Source organism: Haemaphysalis longicornis, unplaced genomic scaffold, assembly GCF_048455015.1.
Source record: "Haemaphysalis longicornis isolate Haplotype H1 unplaced genomic scaffold, Haemaphysalis longicornis Haplotype H1 scaffold_1, whole genome shotgun sequence".
Lineage (NCBI taxonomy): Eukaryota > Metazoa > Arthropoda > Arachnida > Ixodida > Ixodidae > Haemaphysalis > Haemaphysalis longicornis.
Window position 1 is genome coordinate 408003430 of NW_027526203.1, and position 26521 is coordinate 408029950.

General features: G+C 48.5%; 1 protein-coding gene across 4 annotated transcripts in view; it reads right to left on the reverse strand.

The window, feature by feature from the left end:
* LOC144155468 (puratrophin-1-like) overlaps positions 1-26521 on the reverse strand; it is a 640065-nt gene that overhangs the window by 349096 nt on the left and 264448 nt on the right. For all 4 annotated transcript variants that reach the window (XM_077686932.1, XM_077686931.1, XM_077686933.1 and 1 more), the window contains one exon: positions 10704-10895. In XM_077686932.1, coding sequence (XP_077543058.1) covers positions 10704-10895 — 192 coding nt within the window. The remainder of the gene's footprint in view (positions 1-10703; positions 10896-26521) is intronic.

Below are 26521 nucleotides of genomic sequence, written 5' to 3' on the forward strand. Positions count from 1 at the left end.
CTGCACTTGCACTGCGGAGAACTGACATCCGGGGGTCAATCAGGGTCACGAGCGGCCGCCAAGAGATGGGACTGGAAGCAAAGAAAAGCCTTCAACTCGATGGAGGGTGAAAGCAAAAAAAAAAAAAAATAGCGGCAAACAATAAACTAGCGCAACGCAGGACAGGAACAGACAGAGGAACATCCTGCAGTGCACACAAGGAGTCTGATCATGATGAACTTTCGGAACGAAAAATTAAGGTCTTAGGCGCCTTTAATATGCACTCAGAAGAACCATTTAGGCATATGCAGGTGCCAAATACTCTCGCTTAGGCATATATAGGTTCAATTTGTATTCACTTCAGCAGTATATTTGAGGATGAATTTTTGACTTGCAGTAAAAACAGCGGACAAATTCTGTGCTGTGGGAAAGTAATTTTATTTTCTTCGTGAAAATAAGCCACACAAGAGTTGCTGCATTAAAATTTACGTAAAATCCACGGTGATTTGACACCAAAAGAAAAACTTAAAAGTCATGACAAACGACACCAATCTCAATGATTTGCTGTTTGAACTTGTAACTCTTTGCAGTCGATAATTGTGTGCGAAAAAACAACGCTCAACGTCCATTGAAGGTGGTGGAGCGTGCTTGCGCTTCGGGACTCTCCATGATCTACTTCCATCTGAATATCAGCACGTCTAATGCTCAGAACCTTCGGCAGGTATTTCAGCACAGGGAATTCGGGAATTTTATGTTAGACAAATTTAGGCAACCCGTCCTTCGGGGATGGTTGTGGATCTGTCCTGGACCTCCCAAATGAGTTCAGCATTCTCAGACAGAGTGGCGCCAAAGCCCTCAGCTGCTGAAAGGCTTTATGCTAAGATGATGGTTGTGTTTAATGGCGCAAGGGCTTCGAGGCAAAGAGCGCCAAGAAGAGTGTGCTGTGTCTCAGGTGAGTTATACGCTGCATGCTTTCGTTAAAAGATGGTTAGGTAAAATTGGTGTATACAGCCAATGATTGTGAATAAAAAGTGAATAAAACTAGTTGAGAGCGCAGTAAAAAAATTGGGCTAAAAATCAGGGTGCCTCGGGGAGAGTTTTTGCCTAGCAAAAAAAAAAAAAAAAAAAAAGAGGCCCATGAGTGTCACGAAAAACTACCTCAGCAGTGTCCTCATTACTGACGGACAAGCTGTGGTCATGTGCGATAAGAATTTTTTTTTTAACATCAACCTCAGCCAAGTAGACTAAAACTTGTAACTGATTATTGCTTCATCAGAGAGAAAGTGTGCCGGGTGTAGTGGTATGTGTTCTGTGTACAGATTAGCGAAGTGTCTCTTCTCTGTCTTTCTATTTCGAGTACCCCACATTCAATTAGGATATGGAGTACAGAGAGAAATCCTCCACATTTATCACATATTGGCCGTGGTGTTCCGTTTAAAAGGTATCCATGTGTGCCATGTGTGTGCCCTATTCTTAAACGACAAAGAGCAACTTCTACAGATCTGTGTAGTTTTTTTGTTAGGTGTCTGCCTATGTGTGGTTTAATCGCATGAAGTTTGTTTTCTGTCTTTGTGTCCCAGTGTTTTTGGCAGAGTTTCAGGAGTTTTCTTTTAATGAGCGATTTGCTTTCTGCTAAGAATGCAAAATAAGCACACGAATGTGCCATGCTACGTTGAAGTGTAGGGTGGTGTAAATATTTTGGGCTGCGATGCTTTTTATCGACTGCAGTGCTTTTAATACCACCTGAGTGTTTTTGTTGTAGTTTTACGCCCTCAGAAGAGTTCCTGAAGGTGTAACAATGGGCTCTAATGGAAGAGGCACGATCGGTAACTGCCCCTTGAAGGCATTACTGCGCTGCGAAGACCTTAACTGCGACTTATTGTTCGTTGACAGAGCAGAATGACCTCCTCAGCTCTTCTCGACATCGATGAATCCCATGGATAGTACAGGGAAGTGCAATAATTCTGTACAAATTACTGAGCCATTCTGTCCTGCCAGAAGCAGATGATTAGCGAAGCTGCGGCAATAACATCATTCAGTAACTATGCACTATATACCGATTATGAACACGAGACAGCGCGCAAGGTTCTTCGGAACTGATTCCACTAATGCTAGGTTTCCAAATGTCCTTAAAGGTTACCCGGCACGGCAGATGACGGCTGTCACGACAAGTGCTGAGATCATCACTCCCATAAGCTTCGCTTCTCGTTCCTTCTTCGTGCTACACCTGCTTCATCTGGCCGCCCGGCGGTGTACCCGTGATCGGCGGCTGACAGTGCATGTGTTCGTGGCATCACCTTAACATTTTGTGTCTCAGATGTACACGTGATTTTCCCCCCGGCGGCGTCTTTGAGCGGCATGTGCCCGGCTGTGTCGCGTTCATTTTTTGTTGGCTGTTTTTTATTGCGTTAGAAATAGATACAGAAGTTTTCGCCGTTGGTCCGCGGACACAGTGCGTCAGAAGGACATAGAACAAAAGAGCTCGTGCGGACGTGGGTGAGCTTGGCTGCGGTGTCGCTGCGCACAGGTCTATAGTGGCTCGGTCGAGGTGGCAAGGTCGAAGTGGCGGCGGCTTGCGCATGGATTGAGCTCAAGCCGCTCAACACGGTCGGAGGGAAGATTCCGGCTGTTCGTGTCCGCGCCCCGCGCAAGGAGGCTTGCCTTTAAAGGGTGCTCCACAGTAGGCACACCTATTTTGCGGTGAAGGTAGCACACCAGAGTTACCAGCGAGAGAAATACGGGAACGTTGGCTGTCTATATGATATTTAATGATATTTATAATTTATGATCGTAATTTATTATCATGACATTTATAATTTGTGCAAGGCAACGCCAACGCTGAATTATCATCTTACGTTCGCGCAATCGTCTGCGAGTTCTTGTATTTGACTACAATCAGAAATCCAGCATACCGGCAGGAATCCGAGACACGACATCGTGTGTAGTTTAGTATGTGAATGCTTGAGACACGACATAAAGCCGTGGAGGGTACGTTTTTTGCGTTTAAGAAAATGAACTCCTACTCACAAAATTTCGAAACCCCCAGGTCGTGAAATATTGCCCGGGGTATCATGTGCCCACTAAACATTTGTCCACTCGATAAATGCGAGCGATTGGGGCTCACGGATTTTAATTAGACGCCCTGCCTATTTTACTGACAAATTAATACGTTTTACAGGTAGCGAGAACTCGTTATTTATTTTTTGTGTATTTTTTGTCCAAGCTGCGGTGACTTCTTTTCCGATGGAAGCGAAAAGCGAAAACGCCCGTGTTTCGAGATTGCGACGCACGTTTAACATCTCCACGTGGTCAAAATTAATCCGGAGCCCTTCACTACGGCGCGCCTCAAAACCCATGTGTATCTTCGGCTCGTTAAACCCCTCAACCAATCAATTTAGTGTATGTTTAACTCCTTTAGAAGCCTATTTAGTAACCCCCCGCCTCATGCGTAGCTATAGGGCCTACGGGTTTGCCTTTTAAGTGCGAATGCACTTTATAAGCGACCCCAAACCATCCACCGCCGGCGGCGGCGGCGGCGGCGTCGGCGTCCGCAGTGCTCCTCTATATTTAAAAAAGAAACAGCATCCGGCGCCAGGTTTCGATCCGAGGACTTTGCGGCCGCAGCGCGACGCTCTACCGCCCAAGCCACGGACACGACGCTGATATCAGTGTTAGTGACGCGCCTTATATCTTTAACGCATTCAAACTACGTCGTCAGCGGCGTGCGTTGGCGACTCAGCGGCGTTGATTGATTGATTGTGGGGTTTAACGCGCCGACGCAACGCAGGCGATGAGGCGCGCCGTAGTGGAGGGCTCCGGATTAATTTTGACCACCTGTGGATCTTTATCGTGCGCCGAAATCTCGTACACACGGGCGTTTTTGCTTTTCGCCTCCATCAGAAAAGCGGCCGCCGCGGCCGGGAATCGAACCCGTGACCTCGTGCTCAGCAGCGCAACGCCTTAGCCACTGAGCCACCGCGGCGGGTGACTCAGCGGCGTTATAGCGGCTTGATAACTGCGTGGTGTACACGTGATACTACAAACCCGATGGAAGAGATGGAAGAGAAGGCGGCGAGGCGGTGGGCTGCGGGGGCCGAGCGCAAGCGCCGCAAGCGGGCCGACAACCGTGCATTCGCACTTTCACATTCTCCCCCTCGGGGAAATGCGGGGGAATTTTTTCCCCGTGCCCGCATTCGGGCTGGCTTTCAGCATGTGTAGCTAAGGTTTTAGAACGCTACGCATTATTTGCTTCCCGGGGAAGTGTTGGCAGCTATAAGCGAACGTCGTCATATTTCCCATGTGCGGTTTGGTGCTAATATTGATCGTATTATTGTCGTGAAGTTGATGTAGCAGTTACGTGTTAACCATGAGCTTGGCGTTCACTATCTGTCATTTTAGGCGAAACACGCGACGGTGGCGCCGTCCTTGCGGATCCAAGTGGAAATGCGTAGCAGGGGAGCCGGTCGACCGCTAAGTCGGCGTGGAGAGTGAAAACGGCCTGAGCGAGTACCGTACCGTACCAATAATAGGCAGTTATAGCATATCGATGCCGTGTTTGCGTTACCGTTTACCGCCTTTTACCGTGTGAGTGCACAGCGCGAGAGTTACCGCGAACGGTAACTTACCGGCACAAGCTTCACCGTCGCCAGCGGCTTCCGGTAACACGTTAAACGGTAACGCAAACACGGTAACGATATGCTAAAACTGCCTATTTGCGTAGTGAACCATAGAACTAAAATGTGAATTGTGCATACGGAACGTCGTCGTAATTTTCACCAACGTCTTGCTATCATGACACGCACGAAAGCTAAATTAACGCCTGTATATAAAGGACTAATGTTCCTGCAGCGAGCATGTCTGCGTGCGTAACGTAAATTGCAAAAAAATAGTTTCTTTAAGTAGACCTTGCAACACTCCAATTTCTTCTACATCCCAAACGCTACCAGAACGTAGTCAACAAACACAACCAGTATTTAGATTAGAGGGCCGCAAAAGCCCATCAGCCAAACATTACTGCTCTATGCCCATCAGATAAGCCTAGAAACTTGCTCAAAAGATTTTTCTCTCTTTCCCGGTCTTTACGTTCTTCGAGCGCTCGCATAACGTCATTACAGCGGTGTAGCGGATACTGGCCGGCTTTTTTTTTTTTTAGTTGCAGCAATGAACGCATACGGTGAACTTAAAGAAGAAAGCCACAAAAGCAAAGCAGGAACGGAAGGCGGATCTGCAGCGACGAGCAAATCCCGCAGTGCCACTTAGTGCTGGCGATAACTATATAGCTTTTGCAGTGCTTACAGAAGTGAAGGAAAGAGTGAAAGCGTTTATCAGAAGTGTTGCAGAGTCCCTTTAAAGTGCGAAGGGAACTGAAAGGAAGTCGTCACTGTGTTAAAGGACCTACATTACGCACTCTGTCACCGGTAAATAATCAATGGATCCCGGATATCCGTAATATCTGCGAACCATTTTTCTCGCCACCCTAATCTAGACAGCTGATGACAGCACCTCATACTATCCCACGCCAGTCTCTTCGTATTTTTTGTTGAATGGTCCCTTTATTTTGCCGCGCTTCAAAGTTGTTGAACCATTTCGAGCAGGAAAAAGTGTTCTTCACTTGACAGCGAGCGACGGCGGACTTTTAATCGTTTTTGAATCTGTGCAAGTCACAGTTAATTCAGCGCTGCAGACATTTCACTTGTCATTCCAGGTTTCCTGTTACTCACTGAAACCACGAAATTTTTCAGATAGCAACCAACTGTTGATGTCGGTGATGGTGACACCGGGGTGCAGGCAGGTTGCCGCTGCCAACGATGAAAGAGGAAAGGAGCATCTGATCACCGGTGTCGTTCAATCTATGACCAAGCTCACGAAGCTCGCTTTTATAGAACAAACGCGCGCTTATTCAGCGAGCAAGTTTTCAACATCAGGCAGGCCACTTGCGTTCATAGTGGTGCGAATTTCTGATAGTTTACAAGCGGGTAGCGGTTACCAGTAAACGCAAATAGTTGCGTACCTAAATTGTAACGGCGGGAGACCCTCTCACCTTCCGTTTTCTCAGCGCGTTCACAGCCATGCGATACGTCTCCACAGACTTCGGATGACATGACGGAGGTGCACACTCTCAGACTGTATAGCGCGCTTGTCTTCAATTCACGTTCCTAAAATAACCCTCCCCAGCAAATCCGGCAAACTCCAGCTCGTTTAATTGAAGCGGCCGCCATAATGAATGCCTGTTTGGAGTCGTCGTAAGCGGCACTGAAATCGAAGCTCAGCGCACTGCTTCAGCTCGCTCGCACTGCTTTCTTTCTTTGGCGGCTTTGCTGCTCGCCTAGCCCCTCCGCAACAGCTGACTGACTGACCAACCCTACGGTCTTGTTGTACATTGGTAGAGTTCTGCCGGCGGGCCACTGAGACAATGACGCGTGCTCCAAACGCACCGACAGCTGGGCCACTAAAGCTGACGAAAGTCCATATATATAACAGTACGGGCGCCTCATCTATTGTCCGTTTCATCGGCACGGCGCCGCGCGGGTGGACCTGCATGTTTCATCCTTTGCGCTCCGTGAATAAAGCGTGCTTTGCGAAGATCTGTCGAAATAAGGCCCCACTTTCACGAAATGGAGGGGCAAGGTTTCCCGCAGAACGCGCAAAAATCAGTGCAGCAACCGGTGAGCTACAACGCCTCGAAATCCGAATGCTAACTCGGAAATAACCTGCTCCAAAAAAGTATAGCCCCCATGCTTAGAAATCAGCGTGATAGTTATTTTATTAATAACACAATGCGACCGATGGCCGGCTCCAGCGAGAATATTTGCTAAGCTTACGACACATTCGCAACGAAGCACCTTTCCACCAACTTTATTTCGCTCCATTAAGCCTGCCTGCTGGATCAAAAACACAGCGGGCTGCTGACGCATTTAGCCACTGCACCTAGTTTCGTGCCTGCACCGCTCACAGCGATAGCAGACGTGTACTTGAAGAGGGATTAGGGTTTCATCACAACCGTCACATTAATTCCGTCAACCCGAATTTTGCACTCGTTCGTCAACGCAGTTGACAAGAAAGGGCCCCTTATTGCAAGGAAGAAAAAAAAAAGTGAACAGAAAATGTGACACAGTGCTATTGTTGTGCCGCGTAAAAAGGAAATTGATGTGCTGAATTAGTTATCCCAATTCGATTTAAATTAGGCACCTGGAACGGCGACGCTCGGCAAACGGAACAAGGCATCGCGATGAGTTGACGATTTATATTTAGCGCTATTCCATTAGAGATCCGGTAGTTCCTGCTTCGGCAATAAACAACAGGTCAATCTTCCAAGGGCCTCCAAAGGACATACAGTGACGATATGGCGGCCAGTTGACACCCCGCATGCAGGAAGTGCGGAACAATAGCACCGAGGAAGACGTCGATGGCCATATCCGCAAAGCGCGCCACCAAGTCAGGCGGCCATTGAGGAAGTTGATTAGCGCCGCTGCGCGGCCTGTGCGCCGCAAGATAGACCTGTCCAGCGAGCAATGGGACGATTCATTCTTCCAGGCGGGATGCTCAAACAGCGCCGGCCATCGTGAAAAGGAAAAATAACGACAACGGTAGCTGGGTGACATCAACGCATGCGTACACGAGGCTATAATTATTTAAAGAAATGCGCTAGTGCCTGCTGAGGCAGAACACGCCGGTCGTTCAGAGATGCAAGAAGGTAAAACAAGGACAGCCGGGTCATTGCAAACGGCGACCCGGGCCGAGTTCAGCCGTAAAATAGTCTAATGGGCACATCAGGGCAGACCGTCAAGATTACGGGAGTAGGTGCCAGGAGTATGGCCTAACGTGACAGTTGGCTGCAGTGTATAGAGTCAGGAGAAAAAAAAAGCCCGAACAAACAAACAAACAAACATTAAAAACGTATCCTCTAGCTTCTAACTGATAATGGAGGTCCACCGATTCCAAGCCACGCGCCCACTTTTCAGAAAAGCGACAACCATCGTCCGTGTACTAGCACGCTCAGACGCCCCGAGCACATCTTTCCTGAAGAGTGACGTGACCTCCGTTGTTGTTGTGACCAAAGATATAAAACTAGCGTTATGATTTTTCCCGTCACATTCTGCATGAGTTCTACCACAACTTAATCTTCCGGTCATCACCGTAATGTCCCATTTAGAACACGCCTTAGATCAAAAGACTTCTTGCAACAGAATATTTACTGTTTATGTGAAAAGTGTGGGCACCAGAAAAGGGAATAACCATCGGGATTATTTCGTTCATTCCCTAAGGTGCGCGAGTGCTTCAGTTATTACATCCGGTCACTGATTGCCCGCCTCGGAAAGAATGACATTATTCCAAAATGACAACGATTTCTAACTGCTCTCAAAATGGGCTTTGCTAATTGAAATTTGTTTCTGCTAGGAATTAGATCAGCCGGTCATTCCATTCGATGCACGGGAATAGATAAATGGCCCTAAACAAGCTTGACAGTTCCTTACAAGTCATGTTGAATATTGCTGCGCTGTATCATATTAAAGCAGTCCTCGCCGGCGCTGCATGCCGGTTTGACACGGTAACCTGAAGCTGCGGGAGAATTTTTTTACATTCCGGAAATGCTTAAAAACATGCGCGCCGCAGGCTACGTTTTCTGAGCAACTAACAACACGTGTGCGCATCCAATATGAAGTAACTGCATTTAGTTGTCCCAGTAACCAAAAATTAAGAATGTTGCCTAGGGGGAGTGGGGACCTGTCACAAATAGATTATCAACAAAGTGATCGGAGCAATTATCGTGTCTTGTGAGGTACGAAAACAGAGGAAAACACCGCAAATATAACATGCAAATGACGCCCCTGGCGGGAATCGCATTGTGCTCAATACGCAAAAGGCCAGGACAAAGGAGCTTACAGGGTAAAGGAAAAGGCGTGATGCAATGTGCGGCTTGCGAACATGTGCAAGTTTTAGACACCTTTCTTGTGAACGCTGCTTTTATCTCGCTGGCACATCCCCCATGCCCATCAAACCAAGTACTCGTCCAAGAGCAACGCACTCAAGTACGCATAAACTATGCGTGAACCCGAACAATCCGTTCATTCTGCTAAACCAACGACCACTGTGCAGGTGAATACTGTGTAGGCTAGCCGGAAAAAAAAAGAAGACGTACTTTTTTCCCCCACGAGTACAGTGGAGATGTTTGTTCAATAAAAAAAAATAAAAAAAAAACGCCCTCCGTTTTATAAAACGAAGTGCGTTGTTTGACGCACCCGGAGAGAGAGAGCGCCGAGACGACGTACGAGACGAGACCCGACCCAGTTCTGTCTAAAAATTGCTGCAAGAAGGATCGCCCGCCAGTGTTTGAAAGAGCGCTCTCTTGCGCCGCCAAACATGACCACGAAAGTGTCATTCCATCCCGTCCGCATTGCATGAATGTAGAGTCATTGCTGTTAATAGTGAAATATGCCAAGCTAGCGCGTGCAGGCATTCGTTGACTCGCGTGGTTAACAGCGCCCTGAAAGAAGACGAGCGTGTTTAACTGCTATAGCTAAACCTCGTTTATCTTGAGGGATGCTCGGCGATCGCCGCGAACGATGGGGTTCGCGGATACGCAGTGGGGATCTCAGGGACCCGTTCTCGGTGCGTGGCATTGAAAACGTTTCGGCTCCTATCGATCAGAGCCGGCTGGTTCCTTTCATAGGCGACCAAGGACTTGTCCACGCGCGAAACGCCCCACTTTGTCATGGTGCAGAAGGCCGCGTTTCTTCGGAGCCGTGTTTAAGCGTGTGCCCATTCAATAAATAGGGTCCAGTTAGACTACTTAGGGTGATTAGTCTATTTCCACAAGGCCTGGATATGTGTTACTTTCGCCAGGCTCGTTGGTCTAACAAAACGCGGTCTCTAGAATGCTTTGAATACCAAACGCTCGGTGACATAGGCGTCGGCTACATATCCTTATAGTACTTACAGCCCACAGAAAAGCTTGGACGAAGAAAGAGCTGGTCCGTAAAGTGCACTGTATCGAAGGGTATTACGCGCACCAAGTCCCGCACACGCTATCATCGTTTTTTTTTTTTTTTTGTCCTCGGTTATAAATATTGCCACTGTTTCCGGCAATTCAACGCTCGGCCTTCTGATATGCTATATAAAAGTAACAACCAGTCAGATGTCCTCTTGCAAAAAGCAAGTACGTCCCTCGAAGTTCCTGAGAATGCAGCCTATTTTTATGCAATCTCTAAACACTCCAAATACAATGGCAACTCTCCTTCAGCTTATCCTCAGGAGCAATTGGGGATATTTAGTTGATGCCTATGAACAACTTGAGGGGAAACTATGCAGTCACCCCTAAAATTCCTAGAGTTTTCCATCCGCCGCTGCATCTACAGCAGTTGATATTGGTGCGAGCCTAATCTAGCAATTTCTAATTTGCGCTGTGGCCGCAAAGTTTACCTTTTTGCAGTGCCCACTATGTTGACAGCGATCATTACCCATGGCCACGGTATCTGACGCTACGCTGTGAAGTATAAGATTGTGGCCCTGGCTCCGCGTATGTCTTGCTTTGCTTTTATTCTCTAACACGAAATGTCGAAAATGACTGCATCACAAAGACCGCCAATGGCAGGACAGGTGGTGTAGCCGCTGCTTCGCTTGCTGCTGCATTATCACGCGAGCGTGGCGCAGACGATGAATGAAGCGATGCAAATGCATCCCTGCAGACGCGCGCGCGATTTCGACAGAGAAGAACAGTTGCGTACCTCCGTTTTCACGAACTGCAGCAGCTGGGCGACGGGCAGCAAGAAGTGGCTCTTGAAGCGGAGAACATCACCGAAATATTTACAGGAGCAGATTTCGGCAGCTTGTCGAAGCAGGACGGGCCGGACGGGTCCGAAGGGTTCGTACAGCGAGGACAGCACCTCCGCGGTCACGCGACCAACGTCCTGGGGGCGCTGCGGAAAAAAGCAACACGCACGTGCAGGAGTTACACATCAGCATAGAAGATATGAAACTAAAAAAATAGTGTTTTTAAGACTGTTTTGGGCTGTTTCCCTCCACCTGGATATTCTGTAAATAGCTTTATATAAATATATTCTATATTCCATATATATTCGATATATTCTATATGCTATAAATAGCTATAAACTAAAAAATAGCATTTTAGCGGTTTCGGGCTGTGTTTTCCTTCTCCCAGATATTTTATTGTGAGGCTTTGCTATTTTTTTAACCGAATTACGAGGGGACATATTGCCCTAATGAATGCTAAGATTTCTTCCTGGCCGTTACGGGTACAAACATCCCTTGCTTTTAAATATTGACGTTTTTAATTAATTCGGGACTTATATTCCCAGCGCATATTTTTTTAAAATTTTCTATTCTTCAAATTTACCTGGAAGAGAGGGCAGCAACGAACGAACCACGCAGTCCTAACGACAAAATGTTATGAGGAGAAAAAAGCGCACCGGCGCAAATGTACAAAAAGGAAATAAAGGAAAAGCACATAATGTGACTAAAGATAAAGAAAAAAGGTGAGGAAGCGTGCGCTAGATCAAGTTATAATAACCACGAGGAAATGGGCGCTATCATCGAAAGCCTCAAAAGAATTCAGGGCAGCCGCAATAGCCATGATGATCTCGGCTCGTGTGTGAGCCGTGATCAGCGTCGGAGCGCAGAGCGTTTGACGAATTCATCTTCCTGTGCCGCGAACAAAAGCCTAATGCTCAAAGAGGATTAAATACCGAACTCACGGCGCTCATGGAGACGCATTTAAAGCTTCGACTAGGAAATGGAACGCCGCAACGCATGGTCGAACTTGAACCGATGACGTGACCTCCGGCACCGGAGTGTTTAGCGTTTCCTCGTTATTGTTCCAATTAAAGCAACAACTCAAGGCAGTAGGCACGCCTGTCAGCGTTCGCGCGATAGCACTCCGGGCTGTCTGCACCGGACTCGGCGGCTTCAGGAAGGGCTTCCCATACGACGAGTTCGATGATGCAAAACACAGACGCGAAGGAAGCGGCCACTCGAGAACCCATTACTCAGATGGGCCATTGCCCTGCGTCCTTGTTCTGATTCGGAGCGCAGCGACCACTGCGTGACGACGTAAAGAAAATGTGACATTTCGCGATGGCAGCATGCCGGGACCAAGAAAAGCAACGTCTCACCGCGCACGCATCTGTATGTATGCACGAGGGCGGCTCAGTAGAGCATACGTGAAGTGGAACGTCGACGCACACTAGAATAATTACGGGATGATTTCCCAAACCAGAACCAACGCAGCACCCGTCAGTCTGTCCATGGTGTAACTGAGCACCGCACTCGGCAATGAATTGCGCAAGAGCACAGCAGGGCGGAATGAAACTTCCGCGCGCACGACTGCGCTGTGAGCGCAAGCCCATAGCGCCGCAGTGCTCGTAAGTAACGTTTCGCCTACTGAGACATAAGCGTGCAACTTTGAAGGAGACCCGACCGCCTATCGCAGCAGTGGAACTGGGTGGCAATATTCGGGGGCGCACATTTCAAGCCACAAGGCGGCTTCCGCATTTATTTTTCAAATCAGTGTTCGATTTACGTAGCGGCCTCTAGCTCTTACAGGTTTATCTAATTAAACTACTCATTTTGCAGTTTGAGTATTTGTCGCCTGGTACATGCATATTTTAGTGCACAAAATGTTGGCTCGGTTGTATAAACCAATAGAACACACGGCACCCGAGCGTGGTTTCAGAGTTTTTTTTAAATTTTATTGTGCAGAAAGCAACACTATATATGTATTTCGCACGCTTTGAGGAATTAAATGCCTCAAGTAGACCGCAATCGATCTCGACATTGTTGTTCTTGCGCTTAGCTTTTGGACGCAGAAGTCAACATAACATTTACGACGTGCCGGTACTGAGACTTGGGGCTGCTTTCCCGGTCCCCAGGATGGCAATCATAATTACGAAGTCACGGTTCCTCCGATTTATAAGCCGTTAGAAAGTCTTAAGGGAGGCCTGTTGCTTTAACCTTCATGGTCTGTACACTTCGGCTCACTAACTAACGCTTTTACGTTTGTTGGAACAAAAATACAGACGGCCGTGTGACAGTGGCGGTCCCAAGGGGGGGGCGATGGAGGCGATCCCCCCCCCAAAGAGGTCGTCAGATTCTTATTTTTTGTTTTTTTAAGCATTCCACTTGCGCGAGGCTAAATCCCACTTGTGCGAGGCCGCAAACATGTTGCGATTATCAGAAATGCGGGCTCGACCCAGCCGTTGCACCACCTAAGAGGCGCTAGAAATCACTGTGTCGCTAAGTGATTTGTGCGCAAGCGGGTTACACCGCGTACGCGCACATGCCTGCATGTTTATCACTTCCTCCGCAAATTTTGCGCAAGTAGGAACCCCCCCTCCCCCCCTTCCCCCCTCTCCCCCCTTAAAAAAAAAAAACATTGCCCCCCCTATAACCCATCTCTGGGACCGCTACTGCCGTGTGAACAGGCCGTTCGATTTGGTAGGGTCATAGAGAAGGCACTTCAGTAGTGTCATAGCAGCGAACTGACCTGAGCATCGCCACTCGAGCTCGACAATGAGGAGCGTTACTGCATACGGTTCGGGATTCTCACATTTTTGGTGCCATGAATACGCGTTTACGAAGGCAAGCGCGCTTAACTGCTCGTGTGGTGATATAGCGTCCTGTAATAGGTGGACGCGCCTTCAGGCAGCTGCTCGTTGGTTAGGTGGTTTTTTCCCTTGCGATTTAGTTTTCTCACTCGCTCTCTTCTTCGTTGTAAGCCTTTCTTGCCTGCTCGCTCTTTCGTTCGGAACATTCATCTTCACACTTCAGGCTCTCGACGATTTTATCACGTAAACTGATTGATTGATTGATTGATTCATTGATTGATTGATTGATTGATTGATTGATTGATTGATTGATTGATTGATTGATTGATTGATTGATTGTAGGGTTTAACGCGCCGACGCTACACAGGCGATGAGGCGCGCCGTAATGGAGGGCTCCGGATTAATTTTGGCCACCCGGGGATCTGTAACGTGCACCGAAATCTCGAACACACGGCGTTTTCGCTTTTCGCCTCCAGCAGAAAAGCGGCCGCCGCCGCTAGGGATCTAACCCGCGTCCTCGGGCTCAGCAGCACAATTTTATCACGTAAACTACCGTTTAATTTATCATTCCCGCAGATGAGGACACGGCAAACAATTTTATATAGAAGTGTTACCGTTGAAGCGAGGCTGCCGTGAAAAGAGGGAAGCGCTATAGCGGGACTACCGGCTGAAATCGCAGAAGCAAACCGGTGGCATCCCAGGAAGCCGGGCTACACTTCAATCTGTCAACGGAGAGGTTTCACTTGCCCACTAAAACGGTACAATTTGATCGGCGCAAAGGTCGTTCGACAGTTCCAAGGATAAATGCGCGGGGCAGGGAGTCGTCCGCACAGCGGTGTTGCACACAACAGCCATGTCCATCGGAACCTTACGCACACAAAGAGGACGCGAGACGGTAGGATTGAAGCAGTCCTTGCCCTTGTCTACACTGCCCCGTGTTTCCTCGGTTCGATCTCGACGGGATATCTGGGTCGACTCGATATCGAAAAGGAAAGGACCAAGCTTATTTTCGAGCAGACCAGGGCTTGAAAGAAATGCCCTGCTCCGTGGCAGAAAACACGCACGACTCTTATCACGTCGTCAGAGTCAAGGCAGACAGCAGCAGTTCGTGATCGATGTCCAATTTCCCGAGCCCGGCCGGCGTTCTGCCGCTTCCAGGGCGCGCGCGCGAGTTGAGCGCCGCAGTGACGCGCCGCTGACCGCAGCGGACGCGAGACGGGCCACAAGTGACCCAGGGGAATGCTCGCGCTGCCGAATGCACGCGCAGCGGTCGGTCTCACGACTCTGCTCCCGGCAAGGAAAGTCACTGGGGCGTGTCGGCCCCCCCTTTTGTTTCTGCCCGCTCACCTTCAACGAGGCGCGCGTTCTCCTCCGTCGCTCGGAATGTCGACCAAAAGCGGCAGCACGCCCGCGAAACAGCATCGACGCCGCTCTTCTTTTCTCCTTCGCACTTATTGGCGAGGTTTTTCGCGCGAGCACTAACTTCCCCGTGTCCACAATTAAATCGTCGTCATCATCAGTCTGTTGGTGTCTACTGCCGGATGAAGGCCTCTCCGAAAGAGCTGACGTCGTTCCTATCCTGCGTCATACGAATCCATTCTTAGCCCGACTTCTCTAATCACATCCCCCAATCGTGCCTTTTTGCCTTTCCCTACTTCTTCTCCCGTCCATGGCGGGCCCTTCTCTTTGTTACTTTGGAGGTCCACCACCTGTTGTCCGTCCTGCGTGCATCCCATGGGTGGCCTAAATCCACTCTCTGAACTCATTTCGAACTAGCGTACCCCTTGCACTCATCTACAATGCCCTGTACTTAGACGATATGCCTAGCCCCCTTCTTTCCACAGCTCTGTCAGCTGACGATGTTTTTTTTTTTTTTTTTTTTTCAGAGTGCATAAATTGGGACCCCAAGTTTCTGCTTCGCCAGTTTTTAGTGGAAGTACACACAGTGGCTGTATGCCACTCCCTTTAGTGGCATCCATTGTCAGTGCTTCCCGAATGCGCCTCATCCCAGGTTATTTCCACACATAATTTCTTTCTCGTGGTCAGAATCACCACTGCCAACTAGCTCAGGGTGGTCACATTTATGCACTCCTAAAAATCCCCGTGGGTCTGCTTCACTGCAACGCAGCCAAATAACCGATCACTTACTAAGAGTGCAAGCTAAGCCAATGACGAGGTCTAGCCTATAATTTGAATCAAAACACACGGTATGCGCTGCAGGGGCGGATTTGTGGTAGCGGGGGTGGGGGCCGGTTGGAGGTTTCTGCTGTGAGGGTGATGTTCAGTTCAGTTCAGTAAAACTTCACTGAGGTTGAAAGGGAGAAACTTCGGCGGAGTCCTCTTTTCAACGCCCCAGAAGCTTGTTCCCCGACCCAGGCCTTGTCGATCAGCTGGCGCTGGTCTTCCGAGGCCTCGCTGGCCAGAGCCGCCTCCCATGTTTCTAGTGAGTGAGGTGTATTGTTATCGGTTTGCCATATAACTGGGTAGTTCCATACAATGTGGAAAAGGGAGGATTCTTCGTTGCATTTAAAAGTCACTAAACCTGTATGAGAACGTAAGCGCCAGCCTTGATTTGTGTGGAAATGTGTTTGCATTCTTCTCAGTGTTTGTGCATCGTGGATGTTTAGTGCCATGTGAGGAATGGGTAGTCTTCTCATTTCAAGTCTTTTTCGTTTAAGAAGTTCTCCGTAGGATTCGTAGGTGGAAGTGTGTATGAGTGGTCTTCGTCGCTGCGGTAGCTAAGAATTTTCGCAAGCCCGTCAGCGCTCTAGTTTCCATCGAAGCCTTTGTGCGCAGGGCACCATGTAATGGTGTGTGCACGGTTCAGCTCTCTCGGGATATGTTTGGAGCCGATGGGTATTACACCGGCAGTGATATTTGTGATGGCTCTTGTCGAGCCCGTGATGATATATAAGCTCCTGTTGTTTGCTTCTCCTTATCTGATAGCCATCAGAATAGCACTGGTTTCGGCTTCGTCAGTGTCCTGCATTCTAAGTGTGGCGCAGTCTATGGGGGAGCCTTTGAACTCGACAACTGCTGCGATGAAAGAGCCACGTGGACCCTTACTTGCGTCAGTGCAGACAGTGCTTACGTGATTTCCGAACTTCCTTCTTTGAAAATTTGTTCTTGCTATTCTCCTTTCCTCGTTGAGGGTTTTGTCCATGTGCTTGGGTAAAGGTAGTGTTTGTATTGCCTTCTGGTGACGGCTGTGTCGTTCTGTTCAAGAATTCGTTTTCTGCCGTGGAGCAAACGTTGGATAGGATTGCTCGACCTGTGCGGGTTTTGAGTAGTCGTTCTTTCTGGTTCGCGAGCCCTGCATCCCTTATTTCTTCGAAGGCGTTACACACTCCGAAATTGTACAGCTTTTAATTAGCTGTGTAGATGGGGAGGCCGAGTGCTATTTTATAGGCTGTTCTAATTGTCGCATTGATCTTGTTCAGGTGGTTACCCTTTTGAATGTTGAGGGGTAAGCTGTAGGCTACCCTGCTGATTATTCGGGCTTGCTTAACCTTAAGCGTGTTCCCTTCTCTCATTCCGTTTTGGGTTCTGGTGATTCTTCTTATAATTATATTACAGTTGATGGTGTTGATGATAATGACGACCACAACGACGGTGAAGATGATCATGATGATGATGACATTAATAAATTGTGTTTACGCATCCAGGAACAGCCGATGGCCGCAATAGGCGCCCCAAAATGATAACTAATAGTACATTATTACTTGTATCAGCATTTTAATGTTCAAAAGTGCGAAGCAGGCATTATTCGTTGATATGCGTACGAAAACAAAGTGAGAATGCGTGTAGCCGCTGTTTCTGCCACACAAAGTGAGAAGAGCAGGACAAGAATTACATAAACTGTGCGTCAATTCACGCTTGCAAGTATACAAACAATTCAGGCACAAGGATAATCGAACGGCTCACATCCAAAACGCTCACAGCTTGAGACTTGTCAATTTTAACTAATTTCCCGGTCGATTTCCCGGTCGGCACATGAATCATGTGGTACACTAGCCGCCGAGGAACGATACGTTCGCAACAAATAGAATTAGGAGGTCATGTCTTTAAAATGTCGGCCGAGGCTTCAAGACAAAAAGGCATTTATACGACCATATAATAAAATTCCTGAATATACAAGTACAAACTTTTCCGCGGTCGTTAAAAAAGAAACGTTCTGAGCAGTGGGATCGCCCAATCCGTCCCTCGGGGGTAATTTAAAGCCAGCCCAGCACGTCTTCATTCTGATTTTTCCGCTTTCACTTAGTTCGGAACGCCGAGGAAGAGCAGGAATGCACAGTTCACGGACGGAAAGCCTATCGGCGGCTCGCCTCGCATGTGGTGGCGTAAAAGTGAGCGGCCTACATCTAAGGAGGCCTTCCTTTCTGCAGTGCGAACGCGACTGGTCGCCATGAAAATAGAGCAACGCGCCTTGCAGCAGGCGGGCGGCCGATAGCGGGCGTCGATTTCAGTGCATTTCGGTTATCGCCGAGCTACACGCGGCTCTGTCAGCACGTGGAGAGATCGAGGAAGCTCTCTTTCGTCTCTGCGGGTTTTTCGCTTTAATTTTGTTCGCAATATGGGCCACCCGGGAGAACGTTAGGTTACGCTCCGGTCGCCACCCAGCCGTCGGGGCCGATCGATTAGGCGCCACCGGGCCCCGACGGTGCGCACTGTGGCCCATGCGGTTGCCCGCTGGCTCTGGTCACTCTCGGTGCAAGCACTGCCACCGACACATTTGGTGCCGGGGGCCACGAAAAGAAGAAGAAAACGCATAACGGCGGAGCATGGATGGAGCGGGAAAGGAGTGTCGCCCCATTGCCGGAGGCGGCCGCGGATGGCTGCCCGCCATGACCTCCCGCAGCCCATCGCTGCCGAACGTCGCTGCAGGGAAGCCTGCCTACGTTCAGCCCCGTCCTCGCGTACCTTGCCTCGCGCTACTCGACGTACACCGGTTTCGCCTCGAGGGGAAATTAAGATTACAGAGTGGAAAAGTTGATTCAAGAAGGCGGCACGAACGCTAGTCCAAACAATAACAACACAGATTTCGTACAAGTGGCGTGTAGATTAGGCGGCTGCAGGAAAAGGTTGTAGCTGCATTGTGCATTTTTTTTGTGTGTGTGCGTGTGCGTGCGTGTGCGTGTGCGTGTGCGTGTGCGCGTGTGTGCGTGTGTGTGTGTGTGTGTGCGCGGGCCAATAGGAGCTTCATAGCGAAGTGTAAGGGCAAGAGAAAATTGACGGATGAAGTTCAATTCCAGCCGCTAATAGCGAAAAATGAGGCGCTGAACGCTGGGGAACTGAATGCGCCCGTAAGCAAATCATATGACTCTTGTCATTCAAACCACGCAGCAAATTTATTTTTTGCTGCGTGGTTTAAACGAGAAGAGTCGTACGATTTCCAGCATTTCCTAGGGACTGTGTAAATGCTCTCACAGGGATGTTTTCTGCCCATGCAAGTGTGCTCGTGTCTGCCGTTTTTTTCGGTGTGTGTGCGTGTGAGTGAACTTGTGAGTGTGAGTGAGCAGCGCTGTGTTTCTAGCCTTCCTCGTTCTCGTCTTTCTTGCGCTGGTTGTTTTTTCATCATGACCCCGTAACAACTCGTCCAACTTGCCATCTTAATGAGTGAACTTCCGTCACTCTCATTTCCAGCTGATGTAGCAAGTCAGACAGTCCGTCAGGCTGACCTCGTCAGTTCTTTAAAGCACACACACACACTCTTTCTTTCTCTGCAAGACTGATCATACTTTGGGGAACCAAAATGTACTTCTATAATAGTTTGTCGCATTTAGTCAATTACTGTAAAACAAAATGTGGAAAGGCGGTAGGCCCGTGTCTCCTCTCAGCGAAAAGCCAAAACATGTCACAGAAATGCTTAGCGAGAGGAAAGCAGAAGAAAAAGGCTATTACAAGACGTACAAAAACACGTCACTACAGCAGTGCCACTTAACACAATGCTTTTTCACGACCACAAGAACAGAAGCACGTTTTCTCATCTCTGCTGAATAGTTGCTCTCTCTTCATATCTCTCTCTCAAACCTTCCCAAAATTCGTGTATTGAAATAAGTGGTAGTGGGTGTGGCATTTCATGGATATTAATGATAACCACTGTTTCAATTTGTTTGCTTAAATATAGAGACATACTCTTGTTTTCTATGTTAACCAAGTCCATAGAAAAGCTGCTTCATTTTGTTGACCGATAGGGCCATTGGAGCTCCAAAGACTGAGGTCCGGTGTTCAACGCCACCTACTTCTAAATCACGCAGTTTTCTAAAACTACCAGTTCGATGCATACACTTTTTTAAATTTTTGCCGTGCCATTTCAAGGTCGATGACAATCACACGCGTCTGAACTCAAGCAGTTCCCGTTCTAGTGAGTAAGCCTGACTTGCACACTTTTCATTAAACTTTTTTCTCTATCTCTAAATCGGCTCGCGGTATATGAATACCTCGTTAGTCTGCGCGCCCAGCCGCGATTGACATTGGGTGGAGCCGTGGCCCCAATAATTTTCGTTTGCTAAGCGGGTCGTTTGATTCTTTTCGCGTTAGCAGCATTTACTGTCCGTTTTTAAAGCTCAGTGGCTACAAAGTGGCAGCTTTAAACTGATAGAGGCAGCAGGGCGGAAAGACTGGGGAGTTGTGGAAGACGTAAAACGCTGAAGCGCTGAAATCTGAACAAGGTGGCTGAATTTCACCAAGGGAGTCTTAACTCTACGGCACTGCTCACACGACAAGCGTTCTTAAGGATGTGAAGGGGGGAAATTCCCTAGGAAATTCCCTAGCGCCGGTGTGAAAGGTGCGGCTGTAGCTCCCCCCCCATGACGGGAGCTTCCGCCCCGTGCTTCGAGCACTGTGGTCCTCTGGTCACTGCCTCAGACCTCAGAGTGGTTCTTTTAAACCGAGTGCAGTCGTACCTCGTTAATATCGACACTTTCGTCTGTGAAGTCAGTCGAAATCGCCACACATCAGTCCGCATTAACGAATCTTGAGAAAAAAAAAAAGCGAATAAAAATGCGTTAAGAAAAAAATGTGCACTAAATAAATTGTTGAGATATGGGGAAAAATTTAAATTAAACAGAATTTGCGAAACTTGGTCAGTGCCCTTCTGGTCTTCACTGTTAAAAACACAGCTGCCCAGTTTCAAGTTGTAAAAGCAGGATTTGAGCCGGGTGCATTCTCCGTTACGAATCCCTTTCACAGCCGCCGAGTTTCACTGTTAAATCAGAATACATCGTTTCTGAGCTGTTTTTTTCTACTGTTGCCTTATCTGCGTCAAGCATTTGAGCACCGCCGGCTTTCGGGTCTAGTGACCAAACCTGCATGCTGAAGAAAGTCTTGAGGTCTTGCGAGGTGCATGTCTCCACCACAATTAACACCGTGCTCAGCGAAGAAAATACCTGAAATATTTTTCATAGACATTCCATACATGCCAGATGGTAATTTCAACGCGACAAAGATACGCGATCCCGTCTATAGGTTCTACGAATGCACGCTTTGTGAACCTATGTCCATTGCTTGAACCGCGGGTTTCCATATTAACGAGTAGTAAACGCATTGGAAATGGTTGGTACCCAGGAAAACTGCTAATATTCGAGCAATCCATATTGACTTGCGCCATATAACAAAAAAAGGACTGCCGAGAACAAGGGAGGCTTGAAAAAAATTGTTGAATCGAAGGGAAAGTGCAAGAAAGCTATGATGTTATGGTTTCGCGAACGCGAGGGCGCCGCATCACGGGTTGAAATGATTGGATGAATCTAGCGCTGCGCACTGTCGACCTAAAGGCGAGGCGGAGTGTGACCGAACGAGAAGTAGACGCACTGAGCTCACAACAACAATTCCTAGAAAATTATAAAAAAAGGACGTCGAATGCAGCACAAATCGAAAGTTAGCGAAAATAAACTCCGATGAAGACCGATTTTCATGTAAAAAGTAAACTCCTTATGACATCCCCTGTATTTTAGCAAAAATAACGTAACAATGAAGCTACGCTGCTTGAATATCTGCTGTCACCACAGCGGTGAGCCATTTTACAATGTCCTTGAAGAAAAACAAGGATAAATGAAACAATTGTAAAGATGGGTAGGGCATGCTTCACTTGCGAAGGTTTTTTTCTTTGTTTTGGCCTATTTTTCTCTGTATATACTTTCCTACCTTTCAGTTTTTTTTATAATCCTGCCCTAATCAAAATGCAATCCTGGGTACGCTACTGACTCATAACAGGATGCTGTGGCTACTTCTCTGGCTCTTATTAAGGCGAAAGTCTTAAACTTATCACTGGATAGTGTCTTCGAATGACCCCGCGTTAACACGAACGGTACAAAGACCCACGGAAAGCCGGAGGTGATTAAGGATTACCAAAGTTTATTAATGACTGATTAGTGATTGATAGTAAAGTGTATCAATGTGGATTACGGTGGATTTCGATGGATTCATGATATATTAGTGATCGAAAATTATTCGAAGTACCCTAGGAATATGGTGAATTAAGGTGGATTAAGACGAATTAAGGTGGCATTAGGGTGGATTAAGATGCTTTAAAGGCAGTAACACAGCGTGGCTGCTGTGTCGATGTGTACCTGCCAGAGTAGTACGCCATGATTTCACCTTCAAAGCACGTAAACAGACTGAAGTGCCCCGACAACTTTTTTGTCCTTAGTGGTAGGATGAACAGCAGAACGCCGATTCTCCAATCTATATAGCACTGGTGCGAACAGGAAGGGTGTTTTACTTTAGATCTGCAATAAACCTCCCTCCAATCTGACCCGGCAAGACAAACAGGGTAGAAGAAACAAACCGCGAGGGTAGGAGAAGGGAAGCGCCGATCCCAAATAGGCCGTGTCGCCTATATACAAAGAGGAAGCGGTGCAAAGATGCCAAAGCATGTCCGACAGCCGAAGTGAAAAGGGCTATAGTGCTATGAGCGCGCCCCGGAACACAGCTCGCGCGTATCGCGTGGCTAAAATATTGCCCTCTGATTAACGCGAACCCGAGGGTGCGAACAGACAGAGAAAGGAGCAGGAAGCGCGGTTTTCTGACTCGCCCTTTCCGCCGTGCGTGCGTTTCTGGCGATCCTCCTATGCGCGTTTCCAAGCGCCTCAAAGTGCCTCATAAATCCTGACGTTGGCATGCGCCTTCCGCGATCAACTGAGCTTCGAGCGCAAGACAGATACGCCGGCGCAAAGAACAAAGAAAGAGTCCCAAGATGGTGCAAAAGCTGGTTTCCCGGCTTCACAAACGGGGACCGAGCCCCAGAGCCGACTCCGCGCACCTCGCGAATGCAGCCGAGGCGACGAACTTTCACGAGGCGCACCCGCCCCAGCGGCAAGAGAAGGGCCAACTAAGGCACGCCGGCCATGACAAGCTTCGTGTTATGCGAGCGTGCTGGAAGCGGCCTTTCCCACTAGCACGTTTACACACTCCAGGACGACCCCGCGCCGAAAAACCGTTGTCAGCTGGTCTGTTTGTTTTCTCATGGTTGCCCCAGATGGCGTGGTCTCGCATGGTCTCGCGCGACCCCCCTCCCCCCTAATTCCCTGCCTTCATCCATATACCATCCCAATCTTTCTTCTTTTTCTCCCCCTCTATCTCAGCTCTTTATTTTAGCGTTTTTGGTTCTTCCTCTACATTTTTTGTACCTAGCCCGCGAAAGTTCCTGCACCATGGTCGGGTGCCTCAACCATGACCTTTGCTTGAACCCGCGGCGCACCAAGCGTCTGGAAAAAATTAGGACGGTGAGCTGGTTGCAGGAACCGATGCGCGCGCACCCCGCGTTCAGGACGCTTCAGCCCGCTGCTGCTGCTGCTGCTGAACGCTGTCAGTTGCGGTGTCTCCCTCCGCAGCGGCTGCCTCAATTTCTTTTCTTTCCGCCTGTCTTCATTGGAGGCGCTGATGAGTCAGTATGTCTGTGCCCGCTTCCTGCTTAGCGGGTTGGCCGAGCAGCATTTTATTGCCCAGACCACCACTTGCCGTAGCACTGAGAGGGCTCCCATAAGCACTGCAGACATCCCGACACCTCGCGTATGGCACCACCAGAGTGAGATAGATGTGGAGAAGGCAAAATGCTTCATCAGTCTGCGAAAGAGAAAACACTGGCCTATGATTTTAAAAAAGGAAGAGAAAGAAAGGAAATGAAAATAGCGGGAATATCTCTTTTCTGGTGTTGTTTAGCATGGCCAAATGCGAAGCCGAGGATTCTCTCTCTCTCTCTCTCTCTCTCTCTCTCTCTCTCTCTCTCTCTCTCTCTCTCTCTCTCTCTCTCTCTCTCTCTTTCTCTCTCATAAATATGACAAGCATCGCGCTGGTTCTGGTTAAAACAACTAGGGAATAAAAATAAAATTTAGCGAAGCCTGCACTGAGTCGCGCAAGGCTTGCACTAGAGCAAAGCTGCAGGATTTTTTTTACGTGAGCACTGAAGGACACATCACCAGACATTTCTAAAAGTTTGAAATTGTTTATTTGCATGTTCCGTCGTCGATTTGCACTGTGCCAGTAGTATAGTCGTCATATGCATCGATGTGGTTGCGTTCCTCATGCCAAGCACAACATGCGCGGTAGCGCTTGACGACAGCTGGGGCGCAGCAGCGGCGCGTACGTGCACTACGCATGCGCGGCGTTCCTGCAGTTGCGCCGAGGTTTCGTGGAGCAGGTGTTGCGCCAGCTGTGGCGTTATTGGATGCTAGGCAATGCGAAGCGCTTCCCGGGATTTTCGTTGGTACTTTTTTTTTTTTTTTTGCTAAAGCCACTGCGCGAGCCAGGGACGTTTGGCGGTCGCCGCGAAACACGCGCTCACCAGCGCCCGGCATTTTCTTGGTATTTTTAACGCGTTACGCGCCACACATTACGGTCAGCTACAAGAGCTCCGCTGTTAAAAAAATATGGCAGTTGCCGGCAGTGGAAAAGTTGTTGAGATATGAAATGCGCAAGAGAACCACCCGACTGCGTGAGAATGCAAGGACGCGTGAAAACAGGCAGAGAAGCCGTTTTTCACTTTGCACACTATCCACTCTAAGTCAATCTCCAGGGTGGGAATGTGACATACATGAATATTTGCATATCAGCCAGGGGTGAAAATGACCCCGCAGAGGGAGGACTTCCACGGCTATTTTTTTTTTTTTTTTTGTCAACACCCCGCAGTTGGATGTCATATGTAAGTATGCAAGAATGGGTCTGGGAGGAGGTACAGCGGCACGTGATTGTTTTTCTTTTTTTTTGGGGGGGGGGGGGGGGCATTGCTGCTGTTAGTTGCGCCAAAATCTGCAAGCCACGCTAAATAGTGCTTCCTATACCAGGCGAGTGCCCTGATATCAGCAAGCTTACACTCATCAATAAACGTTAACTCTCTCTCTCTCTCTCTCTCTCTCTCTCTCTCTCTCTCTCTCTCTCTCTCTCTCTCTCTCTCTCTCTCTCTCTCTCTCTCTCTCTCTCTCTCTCTCTCTCTCTTCCCCCTTAACAGGATACATAAACTACCGAAAACCCCACCGTTATAACTTTTTAGCAGCTCAGAATAATTACCGAGAGGTTGTGATTCCCGCCTCGGAAGCTGTATGGGCCAATGTGAAGCGTACCAGAAATGTCCTAAATTCATCAATAAAAATTTGAAGATTGGTTGGCTACCACTGAAACCATGTCATGTCGAAAAAGAAACGATAACAACGCCATTCGTTTACGAGTAGGCCTAGAATGATGGTTTGAACACTGGTACACCGTACTCCTACGGTGAACATTGTTTGCTCGACACCGAGTGATTCTTCCGCGCTCGAAGTTACTGCTAGAAGCAGTAAGTAGGATGAATGAAGAACTCAGTGGACTAAACTTGTATTTCTTCTGAGTATGTAAAATGAGGTTTACCAAGAATGTTTCGCAAAAATATCTGCCGCGTACGTCCCAATTAAATTTCAGGATCAGGGGATAAATACAGTACCGCGCGATACGCTTCTTAGAAGCTCGCCAATACAAAATACTAGCAAGATATATGTGCTTAAGCGCGGGTCACGAATGCGCTTTCCACGCACGACGTTTTCCTTCATCCTTCCTTCCAGGGCTTGAAAGTGTGCCTTGAACTCGGCGCACGAATCATAGTTTGCGTTCTGAGGTGGGTGTCCGTAAACTCGAAGAGGCACATCAAAATAAGGTTACGTTGTATATAGTGCTTGAAGGAGTCCCACTATCTGAAGTAACCTTTGATTCCAAATTGCACGGTGGGCGCCCAGCTGTTACATCTGGAAAGCCTGCCCGCGTGGTCATCCCCCTTGGCGTGACAGCTGAGTGAAAAGTGCGGAGTGTAAAGTTTTGCACTTTTACGCAGCCAGCATAGCGCACACCCCCTGACCGAGATCCGCGCCTTCAGGAGCTCAATCGAAGGGATCGCCTCGCACACACGCTGGAAATGGACGCATCACACTTGGCCCCGATGTGTTTACGCTGTGCTCCGGTTTATGACTATGCGCGGTGCGCGCTCGAGAAATTCCCGCGTGCGGGGTCATCGTGATGCACCTTTATCGGCATCGCAACTGCGTACAGAACAAGTTTTGAAACGGCGGACCTGGGTTTATGCCGGCGGTGTTTTTCAACTTCCTCAGTTGTTACCGTCAGATCGAAACGCACCTGTTCGTGCACTGTTCACAAAAGGACTCTGCGCGCTGCGTCGAGCGCCCGGAGCAGTTTTAATTTATGGAAATGAAACAGTAAGCGACGCGTGCGCCGAATAACAACGCGTACGAGCGACACGAATTGATTATGTAAGGGCGACCATTGATAATCGGCCCGTCCGATGACGCCGCCGCGCGCTGGGAAGGCGCGTGCGCGCGTGTTCACCGAACATCATTATTCGTCTCCGCAAGTAGTGTAAAACCTTCAGCGCACATGCTCCGATAGAGATGTATATCTCGCAGCAAGCCCGCTGCCGCCGCAGTGAATGTTGAACAGAAATGTGGCGTCATTAATTTCTGCTATTAGACTGCCCCACGGGGGCTACGGGCGGCGACAGC